The 20,999-nt window shown below is 49.4% G+C and overlaps 1 protein-coding gene across 5 annotated transcripts in view; it reads left to right on the top strand.

Annotated features, from left to right (window-relative positions):
• The first annotated feature begins 1,303 nt into the window (after positions 1–1,303).
• The window catches only part of MRC2 (mannose receptor C type 2), a 54,725-nt gene continuing 35,029 nt past the window's right edge, over positions 1,304–20,999 (top strand). Inside the window, exon 1 of one of the 5 annotated variants that reach the window (XM_049701642.1) lies at positions 1,304–1,896. In XM_049701642.1, coding sequence (XP_049557599.1) covers positions 1,782–1,896 — 115 coding nt within the window. In that variant the 5' untranslated portion in view covers positions 1,304–1,781. The remainder of the gene's footprint in view (positions 1,897–20,999) is intronic. The other 4 variants (XM_033438932.2, XM_049701641.1, XM_033438929.2 and 1 more) reach the window with 4 other exon arrangements.

Here is a 20,999-nt window from a genome sequence, read left to right as displayed (position 1 = left end):
GCTGAAGCTGAAGCTGAAGCTGGCAAATCCTGAACCCCCTTGTAAATAATGTGAGAAAGGGGGCACCAAGAGGATGATCTTGGAGGCAGCCCCAGCGTGGTCAATAACCCGCAGAGCGCTGGGATCCCAGGACATGCCACATCAAGATGTGTGCTAAAGGGCAGTGAAGGCAGTCACCAGAAGGGACTTAGGTCTGTCAGACCTGCCCAAGCTAGCTGTGGAGTGCCAAGGGCTTTGCTGGCCTGACTGCTAACCATTTTTTAGGGCCAAAGTGTGGAGAGTAGGAATCTTCCCAGGGGACTCTAGGGGATTTTAGTGGGCGCTCACTTTGGGGTCCTGCAGCCTCTAGGTCGATATTTGCAAAGAATCTCAGCCCAGCAGGGATGGAAAGAGCTAGTGAGCATATTTGGCCCCATACCCTCATTGCAGCGATGGGGAAAGATTTACCCAAGGCAAGGGTAGTAAAAAGAAAAAACATTGAATTTGTTATTTCCAAAAATAGCACTGAAGTGGCCAGTACAGGAAACAAAATTTATATTACAGTTTCATAGTGTTTTTATTTGATTACTCGTGGTGGGAGAATGTGAATCTTCTTCGCATTAGGGTGTCTAAATGTCTCAGGCCGGCTCTGAGCCCAGACGTCCCAAGTAACTTTTTCAAGGTCGCTCAGGGAATCAGAGGTGGGGCTGGACTCTTAACATCCTCTCAGTTCAGTGCTCTGCGCTGCAGTGACCTGTTGCATAATACGAAATAGCTGTGGCTTGTCTTCTCTTTTATGAAATTTCCATTTGGTCCTTTGCGACCCGTCAGCAGTCAGGTTGCTGGTGAGAGTGATGTCTGTCTGTCTTCCGGGACGTCCAGTGGACGGATTTTACCAGGGTTTCTGGATACAGCCCCATCTAGCAAAAGCACTAACACCGCTTTGCGCCAGAGACGCAGACACGCGGGACACGCAAATGCTAAAACAACACTTGCAAGTGTTTGCCCTCCCGCACAGGGCACAGGGACCGTGCCTCCTCCTCCCCCAATCTTCGCCTGGGTGGCCGAGCCCTGGGCTCCGCCCCTTCCCCCTCAGACCAGGGGAAGGGTCCTCCTAGGCGCGGAGGTAGCGGACGCTTGGCGGCTGGAGACTTGGGCAGAAAGAGGCGGGACAGAGGGGGTTCCAGGGGCCGGGGTCTGGCCGCCTGGGTCAGCCGCGCGCCGCCGCCCCGCCCAGTCGGGCGGTGCAGCCCACGTCCCGCCACGCGGTGAAGTTTGCTGAAAGTTTTGCAGTTGCTTCCCCGCCCGCGCCAGCCGGGGAGTTGTGACGCAGCGTCTGGGGCTCCAGGCCCGGACAGAGAGGGAAGGCGAGGCGGGGAGACAGGGAAGCGGAGAGTGAGATAAAGAGTGCACGCCGGGGTCCTCCTCGACCCCGCGGATCCTTCTCTCCCGCCTCCCCTTCCTCTCCCTCTCGGCGCTCTCTCTCGGGCCCGGACCCCGGCCCCGGCCCCGCGCCCGCCCGCTCCTCCTCCCCTTCCCCTCCCACGCTGCCCGCTTCCCTTCCCCTCTGCCCCTCAAACCCTCCTCCCGGGTTCTGCGCTCCTCCCTCCGCCCTCCCTCCGCCCGGCCTGCCTCCTTCCCTCCTCCTCCCCTCCTCGCCCCGGGAGGCATCACTTCTTCCCGACCCGGAGGAAGACGCGAGCCCCTCGCGGGCGGTCACCACAGCCCAGCGCCGGGGCCGCCACCGCGCGCCGCGCCCGTGCGCCCTCGGTCCCTGCGTCCCCTAGCGCCACGCCGCGGGCATGGGGCCCGGCCGGCCGGCCCCCGCGCCCTGGCCTCGTCACCTGCTGCGCTGCGCCCTGCTCCTCGGGGGTCTGCACCTCGGCCGCCCCGGGGCCGCCGCCGCTGCCCTCTCGGGTAAGGCGCTGCCAACTTGGCCAACTTCGGGGGCGGGCGGGGGGAGCGCCGGGGAGCGGGCCTCTCCCGACTTTTCCCTCCTTTTTTTTTTTTTTTCCCCAGAAGTAAGTGTGTGTGTGTGTGTGTGTGTGTGTGTGTGTGCGCGCGCGCGCGCGTGTGCGTGTGTGACTGGGTTTTAAAAAATCGTTTCCGCTTTTCTGAAAGCGGGGGAGAAGGGAGGAGGAGCGCGCCTGGAGGTGGGGGGAGGACCTGAGTGGAACCAGATGTGGCGGGCGGCGGGGGAGGGGAGCCCGGGGGTCTCGAGCCGCCTCGGAGGAAGAGGGCGGGCTCCGGGAGGACCCCCGCGCCCGCCCTCTGGGACCACCCGGCGCCGGCCCTGCCCTGGGCCCGGGGACAGGCAGGGCGCGTCCGACGAAACCAGAGGAGGCTCCAGGCCGGGCTCCTTGCTTTGCTCCAGGACCGATGCATTACTGTTGTTTTTGAATTATTCGTAAGGGCTTGTTTGCCTTTACCGGCACCTCGGGGATGTTTGTATTTTCTTTTCCACACTGTCTTCAAGGACAGCCTGTGGCATGCGGCATCCGCACCAGTTGAACGCAGCACTGTGGGGCAGTTTTGTGCCATCAGGAGGATGCAGCGACAGGCTGGGCACGGTGTGCGTATGCGTGTGTGTGTGGTGTAGTGTTGTGTGGGCGGCTCTGGCCAAGCTGGCACCCCTCCAGAAGGGACAGATCTTGGGCGGCAAGAAAGCTGCTAAAGATGCAAAAACCCACCCGACAGAAAACAAAAACCAGAAGCTGTGCATTCTTTCTGCTGGTCTTTCAAAGGATGACAGTGAAGTGTGGGGACAGACAAACCTCTCACCAGGAATTCCAGAGGGAAAGGGAAAGATCTGCTTCCTGGGGGGCTTGCAGGAGTCAGAGCTGGAGCTGCCAGGGAGTGTGGTTATTACAGCCCCATTGCTGGGCCTGTAAAGCTTGGTCTTGCTTTATGTTTCATTTGGGGAGGGGGCTGAGTGAAAGGGGACAGTTAGTGCAGCGTGTGCAGTTTTGTGCCAAGTCCAGACAGCGCCATGGAGGATCTGGGGCCTCTAGCCACAGCCAGTGCTTGCTGGCTTGGCCTGCCCCACTGATGGCGTGATGTAGGCGACCAAGACACGTATCTGCCCTGATTGTGCCCGATTGTGCCGATGGGAGAGGTGGGGGCCGGGTGATGCATATTCACACCGGGCAGAGACCCTCTGCTGAATTCCAGACCCACCCGGAACTGAATGTCAGGCAAACACAAACCAGGAAGTACCTCCCTATCCACTGCAGGTCCAGGCTGTTCCCCTGCCTCCCTGCATCTCACTCCTCTGTGAAGGCAGGCTGGGTGGGAGGGGTGGAGGAGCATGGCTATTCCAAGAGCCCCAGAGCACATTGTAAAGCCAGGCCCTGGGAGAGCTGTGGCCAGAGTGCTGACTCGGCCTTTTCCCCTATGGAGCCTTTGACAGAGGGAGCTGGAAATGTCTGGTGAGAGGCCAGGTCAGGGAGGATGCCTGGAGTGGCCCTCTGCCTCTGCGTCTCCTCCAGGCCCCGCTTGCCCTTCCTCAGGCTGTGTCCCTGGGCTTGTATCCCCCATAGCCTCCAAGAGGCCAGTCCCCAGGGCAATGCGTTGATCACCCCAGAGAAGCTTAGGTGTGGGCAGGGGTGGATGGAGGGGAGCTGGAAATGAGGGCGGGGGTGGGGCGGGGATAGCCTGGTATCCAGAGCAGCAGCTGAGCAAGAGGATGTTGAAATTGTTGCAGGTACTGTCCCTGCCCTGTTCCCTCTGCCCAGAATACTCCTCTTCTAGCCGAATTCTTTCCTCATCCCCCTGTACCTGACGAATTAGGTGGTCACTGGGAAGAATTTATCAGCACCGGGCTCCAGATGGCCCCAGGAAGTGCTCGTGGGAGATAGGATTCGGCTTGGCAGGCCAGTGCTGCCGGGGTGAAACTTACCCTGGGGGTGACGTGCACGTGGTGGCTTTCTGACCACCAGTAGGGGAGAGGATGGGGCACCGCAGAGCCCCTTGGGGGCAGCAGGGCAGCAGCGCCTTCTTGGTGTGGAATGGCAGAGTCCATCTTTTCTCCACCCGCTGTGGAGTACCCGGAGGGGTGCCCTGCAAAGCTTGTGGCTGGAAGACCTCTTTGTGAATTGCAGTGTTGATGCATTTTTGTATCCTTCACTGCTCCATGCTGAGCCAACTACTTGGGGAGGAGGGAAGGTACAGGGGAGGTGTAAGCTGCGTCCTTGGAGAAGCCGAAGAAACTGTGTGGGGCACAGGGTCACCAAGGCCTTCAGGAGGGAGGCTGGGAGGGACCAGGCTTTGCAGACGCGGGGAGGGGAGCAGAGAGGGCGAGGCTGGCAAGGCAGCCTGGACGGTGCGGGGATTCTGTGGAAGCTTGCTGGGCTGAGGTGGAGAGCTCCTGAGTGGGGTGGGGGAGAAGCTCGAGCGAAGAGGAAACTGGCCAGCTTTCCGGGAGGCCAAAGTGTGGGAGCAACTTGCTGGCCGGCGGTGGGGAGCCCTGGAGAACCCCTGGGAGCTTCTGACCAGAGGAATGAGGTGCAGATTGGAAAGAGGGTTGCTGGGAGCCCCAGGCATCAGATATCCAGGTCCAGGAGTGAGGAGACCTTGGGAGATCTTGCTGTGGGGACAGACCCTGCTGTCTGAAGGACGGGTTGCTGTGGGGACAGACCCTGCTGTCTGTCTGAAGGACAGGGAGGGAGGCGCCCCTTTGGAAAGGCAGCAGGTACTTGCTGCTGCTGCCAGTCAGCCGCACAGATGGCCTGCGCTTCTGGCCCAGATCCTGGTGAGTCATGGAGCTGAGAGCTTTCATACTGCCCCTCCACCCAGTCATCCTTTCTCCAGCCGCTTGCCTTCTGTGAGCTGCCAGGGCTGAGATAGTGCCTGGCTGAGCTGCGGTTAGTGCTGAGATCCAGTCCTCTGCTGGGTTGACCTGGACGAGGTGAGGGTGCAGGCAGGGGAGGAGGAGGCCAGGGTCTTGGTCCCCATTGTTCACAATAGGGAAATCTCATCGGTTTCCTGATGCCTGCAGGGTAGGGTTGGTTTGGGCCGGTGAGATGATTTCAGAAGCACCATGGACTTCTCAGAAGAGCATTCGTGTGGATTCACCACTCATTTAAGCGTTAGATAGGCACCCTGTGGCACCCTTCAGAGGGATGAAGTGGTAACAGCAGTGGCTCCCATTCTGCATGCTCTGGGCGCTGTGTGGCATACTGCAGGACAAAGGCTCTTCCGCCTCTCACAACCCTGGGATGTGTCATCACCCATCTCACACACTGCCGGTCAACAGACTAGCGATGTTAAGTCGTGTGCGCGAGAACACACAGCTAGAAAGAGGCGAAAGCGAGATTCAGGTGTGGCTCCTGAGCCTGAGCACTTAGGTACCAGACCACAGTGCGTCTCCATAAAATGAACTTTACCAGAGTGTGTGTTAGGAAAGGTGGAAAATTCTGCTTTCGGGGCTTTCCCCCAAAGCCCCAAGTCCGTCAGAACATCCTCTCAATGTGTCCCCCTGAGAGGAGCCCCGGGAAGGGGGCGGCCCTCTGTTACACCCCAGCTGTCTGGGTGCTTGTCTCTTCCCCAGCCCCAGGGGCCCCAGACGCAGGGACGGAGCCCCCCTCAGTATCCTCGGGGGTCTGAGGTGCCTGCTCCTGAGGGACTGAAGGGGCCCGATGGAGGAGGAGCCCCGCTTCCCTGCGGTCAGGGATTCGTATTTGTTCATCCAGTCGGTCACAGGATGTTTACCGAGCCTGTGCGGTGCTGCGGGAAGGAGTGACTGCGGCCTGTTCTTGTGAGCCCACCTCCCCTGCACCCCCTGTGGGGGTCCCTGGACTTGGAGGGCCTGGGCTTTGCTGACAGGAAGTGTTCCTTCCGGTTTAGTCCTTCACGAGATGACGGGGTGCCGCTTTCCTATGACTGGATCCTATAAATCTGGGGTGGGGGGGGCCTTTGAGCAGTGATGCAGCTCTTGGAACTCACCCTGGGCACTGCAGATCCCAGTCACTCCTCAGCTAGGGGCTGTGTCCTGAAAAGGCAGAGGGAATGAAGGCTGTGTAGTGGCATCTGTGGCATCAGCCAGCTCCAGCCTTAGAGGACACATTGGGTTGGTCCCCCACCTGTGGCTCCATGTGCAAGTCCAGTGGTTAGTTTCTTTCCTGCCCTTCCCCCTCTTCTTTGGCGCCTCTGTCCCCTCTCCCGAGCCCCTTGAGCGTGTAGACTCCTTCCATCCTGCCTGGCTGGGCCCAGGCTCTCTGCCTCTCCTCAGCTCTCCCCGCCCCACTTGAGTACCTCTGACTGTGCATCCTGCCCCCGCAAAAGCCTTGGTTGTGTTGCAGGATGATGGCTCTGAAACCTCAGCTTCTTCCCAGTCACCCAGCCGCCCACGCCTTTTCCCTGCCCTCCCCCTTAGCGCGCTGCGCCTTCCTCCCTGAACCGTCACTGCTCGCCCTCCCATAGGCCTTTGCACACACCGCTCCCTCTGCCTGGAATGCCCTTCCTCTCTTCTTGCCTGGCTGCCACTGCCCCTTCCTTCCAGACTCAGGATCCTGAGAAGGACACCGAGGGGTCCTGGTCACCGCCTCTTGGGCTCACCTGGGCTAAAGGGACACAAGCTCACAGAGGGCGAACATGGGGTAAACCCCAGAAGGGAGGGGCTGCCTTTTTTCTCTTTTTCTTCCTTCTAGAAGTGAAGGACATGGTGAGAGGCTGCCGTGGTGGGCCTGGAGCTCCTACAGGGAAAAACAATAAGCCAGTTTCCCAGCTTCTCCCGACATCCTCAGAAAGTGTTTGGAAGGGGAGGCGGACACGGCGCTCCCCACTGTAGACTGAGGCTGGAGGGGGCGTGGCTGGGAACGCCCCGCCTCCTCAGGATCAGATGTAAATCCCGACAGGGTCGGTGGGGCTGTAATTAATGCCACTCGCCAGCTGCGTGACCTCGGGCAGAGGCTCAAGTTTCCTCATTTGTAAAATGGGAAAAATAAAATAATAGCCCCTCGTAGGGATATCGTAAGAAATGACAATATATGTATGAGTTACGTGGTACAGTGCTGGACACAGTCACTTCTTAACAAACAATATTAAATTATTGCTATTTTTATTATTATTAGGAAGAGAAAACATGAATATCAAGGGACTTAAACATGAAAGAAACACAATCCTCAACATACAAAGCCCTAACTGCAGCCACTTTTATTTTTAATCAAAGTAGGTCTTTGATAACCCTTTACTGCTTGATGACATACCATAAGGGCCAAAAAGTAACCATACTTTTTCTGAAAGTAAATTTAAATCCTAAAGAAAAAAAAAAAATCCATCCTCAGCTGTCCTTACCCCTTAGGCCCCTCAATTTACTTCCCTCCTTTTTTTGCTTCTCTTCATCATGAAGCTTCTTCAGCTAAACTTCCTTTCAGAGCTGAGTTCCCTGGACTCTGCCCTTTCAGTGCACACCGAACCGCCAGTCATCCTGCCTCACCGTAACCTGCCTCCTGAAGAGTTGCCTCCCAGCGGTCCTGGTAATTAGGCTTCCTAATTACTCAAGGCAGTGCCCCTTGGCAGGCCTCACCTTGCAGCATGGGTGCTGTTGTTAGCCTCAGTTTTTTTTTTTTTTACATCTTTATTGGAGTATAATTGCTTTACAATGGTGTGTTAGTTTCTGCTTTATAACAAAGTGAATCAGTTATACAGATACAGATGTTCCCATATCTCTTCCCTCTTGCGTCTCCCTCCCTCCCAACCTTCCCTATCCCACCCCTCCAGGTGGTCACAAAGCACCGAACTGATCTCCCTGTGCCATGCGGCTGCTTCCCACTAGCTATCTATTTTGCGTTTGGTAGTGTATATATGTCCATGCCACTCTCTCGCTTTGTCACAGCTTACCCTTCCCCCTCCCCATATCCTCAAGTCCATTAGAGCATGCATCATTAAAACTGAGGCTACTACCCTGAGATAGCCTCAGTTTTAATGATGCATGCTCGGTGGAAAACGGTCAGACCATACAGGGGTAACATGTAAAAAATGAGGTCCTCCCTTCCCTCCACACGCACCCTAACAGTAACCACTGTCAGTAGTTTTTTAAACGGCGTAATCTTCCGTTCTTTATGCATATACACCCATATAAATACTCCTTTTACACAAACAGAACCACGTTTTATACTGTATAATACAATACATTTTATTTAATAATATTCATGGCATTTCCAATGGCTTCAGAGCTGTGCCATTCTTAATGGTGCTCAGTAGTTGGTAGGAAGGATGTACTGTTCTTTTTTTTTTTTTTTAAGCTGCTTCCCTATTGATGGACACTGTTTGAAAATTTTCTTTCCCTCTGGCCTCTGTGATGTGGTTTGCATCTGCAGTCTCTGCCTCCTGGCTTCCATCCTCAGTCCAGAGCCCACATTGTTGCCAGATATGTGATCCAAGAGGGCGGATTTAATCGCCAACAGAACAGAGTTGAATTGAGAATTTGAGGCCTTCCATGGTCAGGTTCCAGCCTTTCTTTTCAAACCCTTGAGCAAGTCAAATTCAGATGCCCTGAGTCCTGCCCAGTGAAGCCCCCACTCCCGCTTTTCTCTTGGCCAGGAACGCCTGGCTCCGCAGGTGTGGCTCTGGGTCCCCGCTCATACCTGCAGCCTCAGCTGGAAGTAGACTTTCTCCCCAGACTCCTTTTCCATTTCATTGCTGCCGCCTGCCTGGTGGAGCCCCTTCCTCCCCTCCCAGACTGTGAGCACCTCTGGGGCAGGGCTTTGTCAACCCTGCACAGCTTCCAGCCTTGGACACTGTCATTTAGTAAATATTTATTGAACCAAACAAAAAAAGACAGCTCTTAACCAAAGAGCTCCCCCCACCACCAGTTTTAATGAATGTAATTGACATATAACATTGTATTGAGTTTAAAGTGTACACATAATGATTTGATATCTGTATGTATTGCAAAATGACCTCCACAATGTTAACATCCATCACCTCACATCTTTACAAAGTTTTTTTCTTGTGATGAGAATTTTGTTTGTAGTAGTGGAAAGGCAATGAGTTTGTAGTAGTAGAAAGGCAATGAGTTTCCAGAGTTTTAGATGATGTCACAATCATGAAAAACATATGGCATTGAATTAAAATAAACAGAAAAAAAGTCCAGTGGACCAGAATACATTTCAAAAGTAGACTTAGACTGTTATAAGAACTTAATGTAAGACACACCAGAAGCAACACACTAATGGGAAAATGAATCTGTACTTGTAAATGGTATTGGACAACAGGATTATAATTTAACATTTTTAGTTTCAATTTACAGCTGATCATGAGAAAATTCAGCTGGCAGGTTGTCATGTAGAAAGTGCAAAGATCACTAGAAATTAAGGAAATCAACTTTAAAAAATATGTAATTAAACTAGTAAAAATAGAAAACCTAATCTTGGCAGAGCTGCGAGGCAACTAATATGTATGACTGGAGCACGTAAAGTAGTTCAGTTTGGTTTTTTTTTCCCCCCCCGGGTCGCGGGCCTCTCACTGTTGTGGTCTCTCCCGTTGCGGAGCACAGGCTCCAGACGCGCAGGCTCAGCGGCCATGGCTCACGGGCCCAGCCGCTCCGCGGCATGTGGGATCTTCCCGGACAGGGGCACGAACCCGTGTCCCCTGCATTGGCAGGCGGACTCTCAACCACTGCGCCACCAGGGAAGCCCCAATTAGTTCAGTTTTTTAGCATTCAGTCTTTCAGACAAGATGTAAGAAACTAGATATGTAAGACTTCATCTCCTTTGACCTCATAATTCCACTTGGGGAATTTGTAAGGCATTAATCCCAAAGAGAAAAAAAAAATGTTCATAGAAGTGCTATTTATAGTAGCAAAACAAATTGGAAACCATCTAGATGCCCAACAACAAGAGCATGGCTAATCAAGAATCTTAACACGATGGACAATTTACGTAGTTCTAAATGACAAATATAGAATATAACGACACATGTAATGCCAGGGACTTCCCAGGTGGTCCAGTGGTTAAGACTCTGCCCCTCCAATGCAGGGGATGCAGGTTCGATCCTTGGTCGAGGAACTAAGATTCCACATGAGGTGCAGCAGTGTGGCCAAAAAAAAAGAACTAATGCCAGTACATGGAAATATATCTAAGAAGGAAAGTGATCATGACCACAAGGCAATCATACAAACTAATATACACACACGGGTAATAATTAAGTGAAGATGCATGTCTGATCACTGACATGCATTTTCTCATTCATTTGGTTAACTGTTTTGTTTTCCCGAGCACTGACAATGTGCCAGGCGTGGTATTTGATGCTGATGACACCATGGTGAACAAGCCAGTCATGAATGCTACCTTCCTGAAGCTTATATTTTAAGAGCAACCTCTCTCCCCAGCCGCAAATGTAGAGGAACATTCTAGAGGCAAATGTGTGCTGATTTCAATTTAGGTGCAATTTTTAAGTTTGTTAGAAGGAAGATGGAAGCAATAGACTGCTTTGAAATCTCAGACACAGGGTTGGGAACCTGTCTGACTGCAGAGGGAACAGCATTGAGTCAGACCAGTTTGGTCAAATAGGAATTCAACAGGAAACGGCCTTGCAGTCAGTCCTGGTCCCTGAGGAAAGGATTTTCTAACTTCATAGATGCTTAACCTCATTTCTAAGGATCTGAGGATCCTTGGTCACATTTGCTTTACCTCACTGTGTGTGTGTGTGTGTGTGGTGAATCTTTCAGTAGTTGTAGACGTGACATTTCACACCAATACTTCACCATGTATCAAGTAAAAACAAAGACATTCTCCTATAAAACCATAATACCGTAATCACACCTAAGAAATACAACAGATACTATAGTTTTTTCTAATATGTGGTTCGTGTTTGAATTTCTCCAGTTGTCCCAATAATGTCAGCTATTGTTTAAGTCTAGGACTCAATTTGGTGTCGTGTCTCTTCAGCCTCTCTTAATCTAGAATAGTTGGCCTTCTTGTCTTTTATGACACTGGATTTTTGATGACTTCAGGCATCAAATGTTTGGTAGAGTGTTCGCAGTCTGAATTTGTCTGATTGTTTAATCTTTAAATTTATGTTAAACATTTTTGGAAAGAAAACCACAGGGGTGGGACACAAATGTGTCCTTCCCGTTGTATCACATTGTCAGTTTGTTCCCTTATTGGTGATGCTGGCTTTGATCGATTGGTTCATCTGATGTCTACCAGATCTCTCCACTAAAAAAGTACCTTTTCTCCTTTGTATTTAGTAGATAACCTACGGAACTATATTCTTTTTTTTAAAGATTTTTTTTGATGTAGACCATTTATAAAGTCTGTATTAAATTTGTTACAATATTGCTTCTGTTTTATGTTTTGGTTTCTTGGCCGAGAGGCATGTGGGGTCTTAGCTCCCCGACCAGGGATCAAACCCACACGCCCTGCATTGGAAGGCGAAGTCTTAACCACTGGACCGCCAAGGAAGTCCCTAAACTATATTCTTTTCTTTTTTTAATAATTTTTAAAACAAATTTATTTTATTTTTTATTTATTTATTTTTGGTTGCGTTGGGTCTTCGTTGCTGCGCGCGGGCTTTCTCTAGTTGCGGCGGCGAGCAGGGGCTACTCTTCATTGCGGTGAGCGGCCTTCTCATTGCGGTGGCTTCTCTTATTGCGGAGCACTGACTCTAGGCGCGCGGGCTTCAGCAGTTGTGGCTCACGGGCCCAGGTGCTCCGCAGTATATGGGATCTTCCCGGATCAGAGCTCGAACCCGTGTTCCCTGCATTGGCAGGTGTATTCTTAACCACTGCGCCACCAGGGAAGTCCCTAAACTATATTCTTAAAAAAGCCAAGTTGCTCACAGCAGTACTATTCATAATAGCCCCAAACTGAAAACTAGCCCCAAACTGAAAATTACCCAAATGCCCATCAACAACAGAATGGATCAATTATGGTGGCTCCACACTATTAAGCAGTATACAGCAATGAGAATGAGCAACCTACGACCACATGCGACAGTTTAAGGCTCACAAAAATATTGAGCCAGATGCATTCATACCATATGATCCCATCTACATAAAATACAAAAAAGAGGGTAACACTGACCTATGCCGTTTGAAGTCAGGAGAGCGGTTACCCTTAGTGGGAGAAGTTGTAACCAGAGGGAGTCACACATAGAATTTAGAAGAACAACAAACAGGGAGGAGATGTCTGGAATAGTTACGACAAGAAGCTCACATAGGCCAGTGAGAAAAACACAGGAACCTCCACTAGTTTTCAGGCATCTAAGATTAGAATACATGAGCCAGTAAAAGCTGGGAACAGAATTCACAAAGAAGGAACACCAATGTCTAATACGCCTTTGGAAAATGTTTTAAATCACTAGCAATAAAAAAAAAAGAAAAAAAGGCAAGATATGCCTCCAAAGTGCCAACAAAGATGGATGTAACAATATGGTCAATATTTATAATTAAGAAAAATCTGCTTACAAGTTGAAGAGCAGTAATAGCTAGGGAATGAGTAAATGGAATGTGGTATATCACATCATGAAATAGCATACAGCCATTAAAATGGTTTTTACAAAATTAAAAGATACAGAGAAATCCTTTTTCTAAAATATTAAGTACAAAAACAAGACTCAAAAACATTTGGGTGTGCGTGTGTATGTGATAGATAAATGAATGTAACTTGTATATGAGGCATAGACAAGGTAAAATTGGTAAAGATCACACCAAAATTTAATAGAAGTTATGTCATATTCTGTTATATTATGTATTGATTATTTAACAGGGGTGATTTTTCTTTTTAGCATGTCTGTAATTTGCAGCAATGAGGTGGCAGAGGACAACTTTCTCTCTGTCCAACCAAGTGATTCCAGTCGCACCCTCCGTCCACTCCCATCACCTAACTGGTCCAAGCCTGCAGCACGTGACCCCACGGGGCCAATCAGAGTCTCGTGGGGGCAGGGCGGGCTTTTCCCAGGCGCGAAGGGAGCCCTGCAGGGTCTGGTGCAGCACAGGGGGGACAGCCTGGCTCCAGGAGAGGAGAGTGGAACGTGGGTTCGGGGTAGGTGGCACTGAGACCCAGGCTGGCTGAGACCCTGGTTACAGTTTTCCCTAGCCACTCCAGGCCTGCCCCTCTTGTTGGTGGTACGCGGGCCTCTCACTGTTGTGGGCTCTCCCGTTGCGGAGCGCAGGCTCAGCGGCCATGTCTCACGGGCCCAGCCGCTCCGCGGCATATGGGATCTTCCCAGACGGGGGCACGAACCCACGTCCCCTGCATCAGCAGGCGGACTCTCAACCGCTGCGCCACCAGGGAAGCCCCCTCTTGTTTTTTTTTTTTTTTTTTTTTTTTTTTTTTTGCGGTACGCGGGCTTCTCCGGTTGCGGAGCACGGGCTCCGGACGCGCAGGCTCAGCGGCCATGGCTCAAGGGCCCAGCCGCTCCGCGGCATGTGGGATCTTCCCGGATCGGGGCACGATGGGTTTCCGCTACTTGCAGGCGAGGAGGCCTGTGTGGAAAGGTCAGCCTCAGAGCGGGGTTTCCTGAAGGCGTGCTCAGGGTTCTCACCTTCAAGAGCTGGATCACCGGTGTAGGCACCCGCCTCAGGCTCTTTCCATTAACAGACCCTCCAACGCGAACCTGTTGATCTTGCACTTATCAGCTGAGTGTTTACAGAAGGGACAGCTGGAGAGGATGCGAACGCTGTAATACAAGTTTGCATTTCAAGACACTAGGACACGAAATTCTGTAAGTACTAAATGGCCGTCCATACGGACAAGATTGGAATGCAAATCAAAAAGGTAGCAGTCAGGGGACAAGCTTTTGGAAGGCTTCCTCCTTTTTGAAAACCTTATGGCGTTTCTATATAACACTGTAACAAGTGAGAGAAATGGAAACCGTGTTAATGTTTACTGAGCACGTATAGTCTGCGGCACGTATAGTCTGCCAGGGTCAGTATTAGGCAGTTCCACATGCACTGTATTTTTTTTTTTACATAAATTTATTTATTTTGGCTGTGTTGGGTCTTTGTTGCTGTGCGCGGGCTTCTCTAGTTGCTGCAAGTGGGGTCTACTCTGTTGCGGTGCGCAGTCTTCTCATTGCGGTGGCTTCTCTTGTTGCGGAGCACGGGTTCTGGGCACGCGGGCTTCAGTAGTTGTGGTGCATGGGCTCAGTGGTTGTGGCTTGCGGGCTCTAGAGCGCAGGCTCAGTAGTTGTGGCTCACGGGCTTAGTTGCTCCGTGGCATGTGGGATCTTCCCGGACGAGGACTCGAATCCGTGTCTTCTGCATTGGCAGGTGGATTCTTAACCACTGCGCCACCAGGGAAGTCCCTGTATTTTTAATCCTCACATTCCTCTATTTCACGGATAAGGAAATTGAGCCAGATAGGCTGCGAGCCAGGATCACATATCTAGTGATTGGTGGAGCAGGGCACTCAGTCCAGTTTGCTTCCCTGCATGGTCTTCTTTTATTTTGTAAACAAAGTATTCATTATAATATAATGAACATTTGCGAACCCACCACCTAATCCAAGACAGAGAACATTACAATACTTACATCTACCTATGTGCTTCTCTCTCCCTCTCTCTCCCTCTCTCTCCCTGTTCCTCCCACCCAGTCTCTATTTTGTGTTTATCCATGCCTTGCTTTAAAATTTTTTCATTCTTGGGGTATAATATAAATACAGGAAAGTGAACACACCATGTTCAGATGTTCAGCTCAATGAATTTTCACAAACTGAACACACCCATGTAACCAAGGGTCGGATCCAGCAAATAGGAACATTACCAGTATTTCAAATGCTTTTAAACATTTTTTCCATAACCTCATTAGACATGGATATTTCTTCTTCATGAATTGTCTGTTCATACATATTCTTGATCATCGCATCTGTTCAGGTCTTAGGGGCTTAAAATTACTGGGTCTCTATATTTTTCTCATTGGCCTATATGAGCTTCTTGCCATATTTGTTAGAAATCTCTCCCCCCACCCCAAAAAACAAAAACAAGAAAAAAAAAAAAAACGGGTCTTCCCTGGTGGCGCAGTGGTTGAGAGTCCGCCTGCCGATGCAGGGGACACGAGTTCGTGCCCCCGTCTGGGAGGATCCCACATGCCACGGAGCCGCTGGGCCTGTGGGCCATGGCCGCTGAGCCTGCGCGTCCGGAGCCTGTGCTCCGCGACGGGAGAGGCCGCAACAGTGAGAGGCCCGCATACAGCAAAAAACAAAACAAAACAAAACAAAACAAAACCAAGGGACTTACCTGGCGGTCCAGTGGTTAAGACCGCACTTCCGCTGCAGGGGGCGGGGGTTCCATCCCTGGTTGGGGAACTAAGATCCTGCATGCCGCAGCCAAAAAATAGGGGAAAAGAAAAAGAAATATCTTTCCCCTGTTTGTTGTTCATTTAAAATTTTTATTCCCTGGCGGTCCAGTGGTTAGGACTCCGGGCTTTCACTGCAGAGGGCCCTGGTTCAGTCCCTGGTCGGGGAACCCTCAAGCCACACATTGCTACACCTATATCTATGTCTGAAGTATCTTTTTATCCCCCCTTCTCCTCCACACAATTGGCCTTGTTAGTAAGGTTTACAAAGCCCTTTGGGGTCACACTGAGTTCTCTCCTTCCCTGGAAGGCTACTCTTCCCCCTTTTAAGCACTGGCACCTTTTCTGTTTCACTAACCCTCCCTCCCACAAGGCCCTCAGAAAGACAGTGTTACATATATATTTTTTCAGGATCAGAATACATTTTGATGATTATAAAAAATGTTACCTATTTATAGTACACAATTCAAAAGGTAGAAAAAGTTCCAAAAAAGAAAGGTTACCTAAAATTTCACCACTAAGAAACAGGCTTGTTAACATTTTAAAGAATATCCTGCCAAACTGTGTCTCCTCTCCTCTCCTTTCCTCTCTCTGTATAAAACTTTACATAGATGTTTTAGTGTTGATTTGTAACATTCTTTCATATGTCAGTATGTCATCAGTGTATTTCCGCCCAATGCTTCCATGGCTGCGTAAGATTCTGTTGTACCGATGTCCCGTAACTACCCCTTGTTGGACATTCAGGTCATATCTCTTTTTAATTTCCAAACATGTAAATTGTAGAAAATACAAAGAGAAGAAAATAAAAATCACCAGGTATCCCACAAGTCAGTGATAACCACTGTTAACACTTAGGCATGTACAGTGTTTCTGAAACTCTGGTGAGCCTCAGAATCGCCTGGGAACCTTGTTTACAATCCAGATATTCCTTCATCTTGAGATTCTAATTCAGTAGGTCTGCTGTAGGGCCTGGGCACTTGCTCTGTAAACAAGCACCCCTGGCGATCTGGACACCCACGTTTAATAACAAGAATGCACAAAGGTCTTTTCAGACTTTACTTGATTTAAAAGAAAATAAAAATAAGGTCATATTATACATCCAGTTTTTTAAAATCAGTTACAGTGTGAACCTCTATTCATGTCGAAATACTCTTATAAATTGATACTGTTGTCTGCATAGTATTCCCATTGTGTGAGTGTATTTCAGTTGACACAGTCAGTGCCATATTGTTGGACATTAATTTTCCCCCAGTCATTGTTGTTATAAATAATGCTGTGTAGCAAAATCTTTGCATAGATTCTTAATTATTTCTTTAAGTTAAATTCATAAGAAGTGAACTCTGGGTCAAAGGTCTGTGTTTTTGAAGGCTTTTGACGCGTGGTGCTATATTCTCCTCCAGAAGGGTTGCCCCCAGGGCTGCTGTCCCTATGAGCTCACTTGTGTGGGGCAGTGTGGTGAGTCGTTCCATCTGTGGTCTCAACCAGTTCTGCCAACCACTCAGGGGTCAGCACCAGCACAGCTCCTGGCACATGCGAGGTGCTCAGTACTTGTTCTGTGCCGTAAGCAGGAGTATTTCCTCCACTGAACAGATGAGGTCACTGAAGGATGAAGAGGTCAAATGACTAGTTCAAGAGCAGGAATTCAAACCCAGCCTTGAACCCAGAGCCCAAGCTCTCTTAACCATGCTGTTGATTTTTAATTAATATCAGAGAGGGAGGAACTGTGATGGTTGTGGGAGCAGTACTTTTTAAAATATGGTCCTAAAAATATACTGAAGAAATCAGGAAAAGGGTGTGAAAGGGTGGAGAGAGAGAAGGGTTTGGGGGACCCTCGCAGACTTTCCTTTGTAGGTCAAGTCTGTTGTGTCATTGGAGGTCTGAGTGATGTCACAGTGGTGGTGATGATGGGTCTCGTGTATATATCTGACCCTTTGTAGCTTCCAGGGCAAAGCAAGTCAAACTCACTGAACGCTGAGCAAGGAGTCGGGTTCTGTGGGAAATGCAGAGAGCTTTGGTTCCTTCAAAGACCTTAAGATGCCCCGTGTCTCGCTTCCCTCAGTTTTATTTACTCTAGAAACATTATAATAATATAAGAGAAAGTTACACATAATCCCAACCTCCTGGCACAATAAATAATTTCATGTCTCCCTTATCCTCTTCTATTCATTGTCCATACATGATCTGCTTTTAAAGGAGGATGCAATTCAGAGGATGTTAAACCCTTGCCTATAGGACATAGGACAGCTTGCCTTTCCACCTCCCCTGGTCCAGCTCAGTTCAACACACATGTGTTTTTGTTTTTGTTTTTTTCTCAGTTGCTATTTATTTGCCTTGTGTTGTTCCCAACATCACACCTGAGCCCAGCTATTCATAGGAAAGGGGACTCTGCCTCCTTTGCTAAGGTAGCTGGAGCCATTATCCTCCCACATAAGCTTTATCAGAGAGGTTTTTATTCATGGAATCTAGTAAATATTTGCTTCCTCCACTGCTTATTCAAAGTCATTGAATATTGTAATTTTTTTGCATTAATCAGCATTATACCTACATGCATGCTGTATGAACAGTGGAAAGGAGTGATGAGACATGATGTTTACTCTGATGCTTTTGGTGGGAACGTTCATCTTATGAAGAAATGAACTGAGACCTAAAGCATTCTCCCAAGGAACACCTCTTATGCATTCCACTGAATTTGCTTCTTAGTTTTCTTTTTTTAACTTTTTCAGTTATTTTTTAAAATTAATTAATTTTTAACAATTTATTAAAAAAATAAAACATAATGGTACAAAAAGTTTGAAAGTAAAAGAATTGGGAAAGATATACTGTGCAAATATAAACCAAAGGGAAATTGTATAATAACAGATACAGTAGACTTGAAAGCGAAAGTGTTAGTAGAAATAAACAAGGGCACTTCATATCAACAAGTCCAATTTACCAGGAAGTTTTAAATTTTGTATGCACTTAACTTCAAATTATATAGAGCAGCAGAGCTACAAGGAAAAAATAGACAAATTCACTATCATAATAGGAGATTTAACATGCTGCTATCATTCACTGATAGAGGATACCTCTTTCAGAACCAGTAGACCCCCCTCCAAAAAAATTAGTAAGGATATAAAAAACTTAAATAACGTGAGCAGCAAATTTGATTCAACAAGCAGATATATAGTCACTATGCGCCAAAACTTTAGATTACAAATTATTTTCAGGTACACTTGGAACATTTTTAAAACTGACCATATTGTGCTATAAGGCAAATTTTAACAAATTTCAAAACACATATGTATTGAGCACCTGTTGTATGCCCTGAACTGGGGAGATAAATGGATGAGACATGCTTCTGCTCTGAAGGAACCATTTAATGGGGGAGAGAGACCCTAAAAGAATCATGTCAACATCCCCATAGAACTCTCCCTGTAGCTCTCCCCAGGACGCTGTGGAGAGGCAGGGAGGCTTGTTTTGTTTGTTTGTTTGTTTTTTTGCGGTACGCGGGCCTCTCACTGTTGTGGTCTCTCCCGTTGCGGGGCACAGGCTCCGGACACGCAGGCTCAGCGGCCATGGCTCACGGGCCCAGGCGCTCTGCGGCATGTGGGATCTTCCCGGACCGGGGCACGAACCTGTGTCCCCTGCATCGGCAGGCTGACTCTCAACCACTGCGCCACCAGGGAAGCCCAAGGCAAGGGTATTTTTCAATTCGGTTCACAGGTAAGAAAACCGAATACCCTAAGGTCATTTACATTGTAATGGCAGAATCAGAACCTGAACTCCTAGACTAGATTCTCAGCCTGCGCTGCTCCAACCCTTGCCTCCTCCCATTCTTGGAGCCCCACTGCCATGCGACTGCCTGAGTCCCAGCGAGGGGCCCACGCAGACTCTGTCCACCTCCTCCTGCCCTAGCATCTGCCACCCCAAGCAGAGTGGGCCCTCGCCACCTCCTTCCACACTCCCTTCCAGCTGCGTTGTTTTGTGACCTCATTTTACCTTTACGACTGCCCTTGGACTTGATTTCTGCAGAACCAGAATGTGGCGGGGAGAGCAGCATACCCCATGCTGCCCTGACCTCCCCAGAAGTACCCCCCTTTCCCCTGTCACACTGTCCATGGCCTCTTCTTGCATCTCCCTTCCAGGTGCACCTGAGGAGGGTCCAAAAGCTCAGAAGTTAGAAACAAATGATAGTTGCCAGGGACCCACCCATGGGAATTGCGGGAGGACTCCGCATCTGGACCGTGGATTTATTTTTCTTTTAATTCTTCTGAAGAGCAGCTTAAACACTCAAGTCCTTGGCTTTATTTACTCTTATCACTTCCTCTTATCCGGATTGCAGCATCTGCTACGCCTGGTTCCCAGGCTCTCTGCTGTGAAACAGACTCTTGAGCTCACAGCTCTGATCTGGGCAGAGGCTCTTCAATGTTAAAAAACAATAATGGGGACTCCCCTGGTGGTCCAGTGGTTAAGAATCTGCCTTCCATTGCAGGGCACGTGGGTTCAATCTCTGGTCGGGGAACTAAGATCCCACATGCCACGGGGCAACTAAGAGAGCCCAGGTGCCATAACTACAGAGCCCACGCACTCTGGAGCCCGTGCACCACAACTAGAGAGAAGCCCACGTTGCAACGAAAGATCCCGCGTGCCGTAACTAAGACCCGATGCAGCCGATGAATAAATATTTAAAACAAACAAACAAAAAATAATGGCCTTCCATTACCAAATGCTAAAGGTACAAAGCATCTTTAAGCATTTTCTTCCTTAATCTTCCCAGAAACTCATGAGATTGGTCATATTGGTGTGTTCCCCAAAGTGAGGCTTGCAGAAGGGAGGCAGCTGGCCCCAGGGCCCAAGAAGAGATTTGTACCTGGGTGGGTCCAGATTCCAGAGTCACCCTCCTAAGCCCTCCACCGTGCTTCCAAAGAAGGTGTGGGTAAGGAAGGTTCCATTGGTTTGTCATTGCAGAAGTCAGCAAGTGTTTAATCTTTGGCATATAGTCTTAGGGAGATCCTAAAGTTTCCCAAGCAAAAAAGATTCTAAGTTCATTTAACATTTGAGAAGCCAGAGCTGGTGTGTTCAATTAAGAATATGCAGGTTAGGACTTCCCTGGTGGCGCAGTGGTTAAGAATTCGCCTGCCAATGCAGGGGACGTGGGTTTGAGCCCTGGTCTGGGAAGATCCCACATGCCGCGGAGCAACTAAGCCCATGAGCCACAACTACTGAGCCTGTGTGCCACAACTACTGAGCCTGTGTGCCACAACTACTGAAGCCTGTGTGCCTAGAGTCCATGCTTGCAACAAGAGAAGCACACTGCAATGAAGAGTAGCCCCCGCTTGCCGCAACTAAAGAAAAGCCCATGCGCAGCAACGAAGACCCAAAAATAAATTAATTAATTAATAAAAAAAAAAAAGAAGAAGAAGAATATGCAGGTTAGAGGAGGCACAAGCCACCTACTTGGATTGGAGTCGGCAGGTACTTCCTCGGCATCCGAGCTCCCACTTTGGGGAAGTGAAAACCCTGGGATTGTTTTGGTTGAAGGGACAATTTCAGTAAACCAACAGAGAGGAAGTAAAAATAACAATTTGTTACTTATACATCCCAGAAACAGGGTGAGGGGCGGGGGGTTGGTGGCACAATGGGCCAGGGGGAGGGCAGCCCTCAGTCCCAGGTCATCAGTGGGCAGGACAGAGAGAGCAGGGTAGCAGGCACCTCGTGCTTACCAGGTGGTTGGGGCAGAGGTCAGTAATTGTTTTCTTTTTTTTCTGAACACCACTTTTATTTAATATGCACCACATGCACA

Source organism: Orcinus orca, chromosome 19, assembly GCF_937001465.1.
Source record: "Orcinus orca chromosome 19, mOrcOrc1.1, whole genome shotgun sequence".
In the NCBI taxonomy this organism is placed as follows: Eukaryota; Metazoa; Chordata; class Mammalia; order Artiodactyla; family Delphinidae; genus Orcinus; species Orcinus orca.
The sequence above is the reverse complement of the archived record's forward strand: the minus strand, read 5'-3'. Positions and strand labels throughout refer to the sequence as shown.